The 4,825-nt window shown below is 40.6% G+C and overlaps 1 protein-coding gene across 1 annotated transcript; it reads left to right on the top strand.

Annotated features, from left to right (window-relative positions):
* The first annotated feature begins 285 nt into the window (after positions 1–285).
* Positions 286–1,553, top strand: LOC137296764 (caveolin-1-like). The gene is made up of 2 exons (XM_067828610.1): positions 286–347; positions 1,227–1,553. Exons 1-2 carry the CDS (start codon positions 291–293, stop codon positions 1,551–1,553), a joined length of 384 nt encoding a protein of 127 aa, XP_067684711.1. The 5' UTR covers positions 286–290.
* The last annotated feature ends 3,272 nt before the right edge of the window (positions 1,554–4,825 follow it).

Genomic DNA, 4,825 nt, shown 5'->3' with positions numbered 1-4,825 from the left:
GCTTATTCATCCGAGGCTACAACATTTGCAATGTTGTCACTATTGGCACATTCAGAAAGGTTTCATTGTCCGAAAAATGTTACCTGTTGATCTTATGACGGTTTCATTGCTTTAACCACGTGTCTCCTTTAGACCAATCGCAGAAGGCCTTATTTGCTCACTTTGGGAAGTGTACGACAACGTAACTATGTAAACATCAACATAATGGACACCATCACAATCTTTGCGACACTCTGCTTCTAACAGCATTGGCAAAAAGATCTCCTGTCCAAAATCCGTCTGTTCTCAAAATGGCTGAAATTGATTTGGAAAACCGTGATCCCAACAACATCAACGACCATTTGAAGGTAAACTTTATATATGTGTCATTTGAGAGAAGGGTTAACTTTGAATCATGATCTAGCAGAGCTGGAATTATTAAAGCGTTCAGAAGTTAGATCATTCATTCTGGTAACACCGATATAATTTTGTCTTTACTGTTTACCTCGTTTGTAATGAAACGAATATATTAATGTGTAAGTGAGTTACATGACCGTGACACGGAATGCTACCTGCACGTGACTCAGGATTTATTCCTACGGTATACTGATGACAAACCTGAACAAATAATCAGATCGAACACGATCACAGGACTCCACTGCACCTCACTCATGAGTCCATAATTATGCTTAAGTAATAACAGCAAAGTCGGCTCTTGTAATATTGAGATCCTTATGTAGCTATGAAATAATATTGCCCGTGATGATTCGTGTTAGAACTGGTCCTCACCAGCCTATGCTTGTCGTAAGGGGCTACTGGGATGGGGTGGTCAGGTGTTTGACACGTATTCAAGGCAGATAGATCGATGCTCGTGCTGTTCATCACTGAATTGTCTGGATCAGACTCGATTATTTATAGCTGACACCCTATATTGCTAAAGAACAACCAACAAACGATGTGTAAAATATGCAAAATGAATGATAACAGAAACATTCTATATAGAGTTTACGTAACTTTCAGACCAGGCAAATATCATCTTGGGTCTAGTTCCCACATGCAGTGTTGCCAGTTTCATCGACATAATACTCTAAGTACCTTTTGTATGCTGGATATCAAAATGTCTTGGCTATAGTACAAGTGTACGTTATCATTCATATATTTTATGAATATGTTTTCGTCATGAAGCATGGGAGAAGTTCAGATACTCATCCAGTGTAACCTAGCTAGTTCCTGTTCTAATTCCACAGGTCCAGTTTGAGGATGTCTTGGCTGAGCCCGAAGGTGCCCACAGCATTGACTGTTGCTGGAAGTGCACCAACACCTGCTTCAACTGCGCCTTCAAATGCTGCTACATGTTGTTGACCCTGTGTGGACCTCTGTATGGTCTCTACTACGGTTGGAGTTATGCCATGCTTGCCTGCGCTCACATCTGGCAATACACACCCCAGATCAGAGCCTGCGAGATCGACTGCATCATGATGAGGAAGGTGTATACTATCTGTCTCAACTGCTGCCTGACGCCATGCTGCGAGTCCGTTGGTGCCATATTTAGTAGGATTCAAGTGAAGAAGTAATGGAAAATTGATCGGGACTGTACTGAGAGAAACTTCCTGGCCTGAACGTCCTATGTTTTACACCAACGACTGACATTTTACATGGTAATGACGCGACCTATGAAGTATTTCACGACGTATGGTGGTACTGGATGAGGTCAGTTAACCTCTCTAGTCTGACTGCATGTTCCGTACTTTCGTCCCGGATCTAGGACTCTTAACGACTTCCGTCTGCCGAGGTCACCCTTGTTCCTTCGGATCCTTGTGTACAAGGAAGTTAATTTCTACACCCTTTCGTAACGATTTCGTGAATTGTAGGCATTATTATTCTCTGAACTTCTATCACAATAAAGATGTCTGTTAAATGGCAGTTTGTTTAACTTGCTATAACTTTTACACCTTGTAAACAACCGCCATGCTTTATACAGGTCAGGGATTGAAAATTCTTGTGCTGATTGCGACACGCTGATACCAGGAGTGGTGGCAATTCTTTGGTTTACGCCACAGTAACAAACAAATATAACCACAAAAGACAGGCCAGGTTGTGAATGGAATCAACGTGCATCCTTTTCGATCAGTTTTGGGTGTATGAGCATTCCAGGGATCCGAAACGCTGCAATCGTCTGTCTACATGTCAAAACCCATGGACCGCGAGTTTCAATCGAGATTCCCACGGTTCTGACCACAGATTTATCAACATTACAGTTGTGCTTGTTGTTGCCAAAACATTCGATTCCCCTATTCGTGTTGATAATGATTATTAGCATATGGAGCCTAGATCATTCGGTGTCTGCATGAGATCTTCTCAAAGAAACTACAGATGCAAACCATTCTAAGAATTACAACTCACGAACTCACTAGCTCACAGTCACTTTGCTAGTCTCTCCGTCACTCACTCACATATACCAGGCAGCGTATTTGTCAGGGTGATTATCACGCTTGCTTGATTTGGGAAGGTGAATATGCTACAGAAGGAATAAATACTGCACATATGCACTTTTCGGATACTGGATATTTGTTTTCCAAACACAGAAGCGTTATGACATCGTTACTAGTCGCGCCTTCATACATATCAGGCACGGTGGGTTAGCGTAGTGGTTAAAGCGTTTTCACCAACACGCCGAAGACCTGGTTTCGATTCCAGACGTGGGTAGAATCTGTGAATCATGCGCACAATTTCGATAATCCATCTAGTTTGTTCAGCCTTTGACATATCAAACTATAAGCCGTTTATGAAGAATGCATTTGGCCGGATTTAAAACGATCCGTGAAAATCCGGGGTAGAAGAAGTCTTGAAGTATAGATGCTAGATACGCCTGTCTTGTATACAGAATGTGCCGTACTCGCTCCCCAAATATGTCTTTTTGTACGTAGAATGTGTCTTACTCATTCCTCACATACGCCTGTCTTGTATCCAAAGTGTAATCTAGGTGGGTGTTTGAACCAGTTTATATTAGTACTTCTGTCACCTTTTGGCCTTGCGTTTCCTCTGTAGAAGTAGCAAAGAGCGTTTACGGTTTTATGTTTACGGTTTTATGTTTACGGTTTTATGCAGGAGCAAACCGTATTGGATACATTTGTATGTTTTTTATCGTCTTTTAACCAACACTCTCTGCTTCCTCAAATGGATGAATTGAACCTAAATTGTCTTGCAGCTTAAGAGAAACATCTACATAGAGACATCACATTTGGCTCTATATTACAATATTCTTTACATAGCATCGCCTTTATACAAGGCGGCATATGACTGATTTTTACCGGAGGATATGCAGTTTTTTAAGAACGTCTCATGTTCACACAGGTGTGCAGAATAGAATATACTTTTAATGCAGGAGCAAAGATATTTATTATAAATGGAAGTATATGCATCAAGTATCATCAACCCATATTTTGGACAAAAAAAGCAGACATGTTAAAGTCGGATTAGTCATACGACTGGTACCGTTAACCTCCTGGCTCCTCACAGACTGCTTGGGTTAACAGAAACTATTTCTGAAATAGTTGGTTTGAGAAAGAAAAAAAGAAAAGCGTCTATCGTGAATGATGCCAGTAGGCTTACCCCAGTCACCCCATATCCTCAAAATGTACATCCAAATGTACACACTCATACATACAAGCAAAAACACACGCACGCACTCTCACCGTAACAGTATTAAACGGTTAGTCTGAGACGTAATAAAATAAGTCTATCATCCAGTCACTGGAGTTATCTGCAGTGAAATATCACTGTAGAATCTATTCTTTTTAAATGATTTCAGATTTATAATTGAGAATGGAGAAGTCTGTAATATTTAATGGAGGAAATGTTGCATGGCAGTACATCCCGAAAAATGCGAAATGTCTCTTCCGTTTATTTACCCTATTGAAACGATAGTTAACATTCGGAATCACTCGTTTAAACTAATAAATGTTCGGAGTGCTAAGTGCTGATCTGCTCAGACCCACCGCACTCCGCTTTCCTGACGGTCTGATTGGCTGAATGAAAAGTCGTTCTGGCGTGACCTGTACTCGGATGTCGTCAGATCTTTGTCAAGCGACAACTAAAATCTAATTCAAGTAAGACTAATTTCCAGTATATACCCACCATAAGATCGATAACCATTCCATCTGCCCACTGTGCATCAAGCTTTTTCAACCTACACTAAGGGTGATGTATACCCTTGTTGACAGGGGAGACGGTAATAGTCAAATTTATCACCTATCCATAACGAAATTTATTCTTCAAGCGCTCTTCTGTCACTGAATTATTAAAATCCTGTAATACAAACAACCATTGATGGCTCTGTCACTCTATGTCACAATTTCTGTGCTTGATTGTTGAATGTACAAATAGCTGGTTTATTATCAAATATAAACAGGTGGAAGGGTCCTGGGTCATGTCAGCAAATAGCATGCCCTCTACTGTGCATGGCACCCGTGTCATCCAATCCACCAGCGTAGTTAAGTCATGCATACATAGTTGGTTTTATTTTATTGCTTGACAGCAAAACTCAGTGGACGATGAACAGAAAACAATTATCATTATTGTGACAGGCTGAGGTAAGTGAAGTGAATCATCACGGCAAAGACAATACGTGAAGTCAGTTGACATCGACTACAAGGTTGTCATCACTAGCTCCTCCCTAACGCATTACATACATATACATGTACGTTTTCAAATAATAACTAATGTCCCGAGGCAAATATGTCACGTGATAGCACCTGACGAATAGAAAAGAGGTATCAACAATCAATCAATCAGTAAAGTCCTGTATCTAGGGAAGCGTACGATTAAATAACTCCGTAAACGTAAA

This window comes from Haliotis asinina, chromosome 9 (genome assembly GCF_037392515.1).
Source record: "Haliotis asinina isolate JCU_RB_2024 chromosome 9, JCU_Hal_asi_v2, whole genome shotgun sequence".
Lineage (NCBI taxonomy): Eukaryota > Metazoa > Mollusca > Gastropoda > Lepetellida > Haliotidae > Haliotis > Haliotis asinina.
This window is presented reverse-complemented; position numbering and strand designations above follow the sequence as displayed.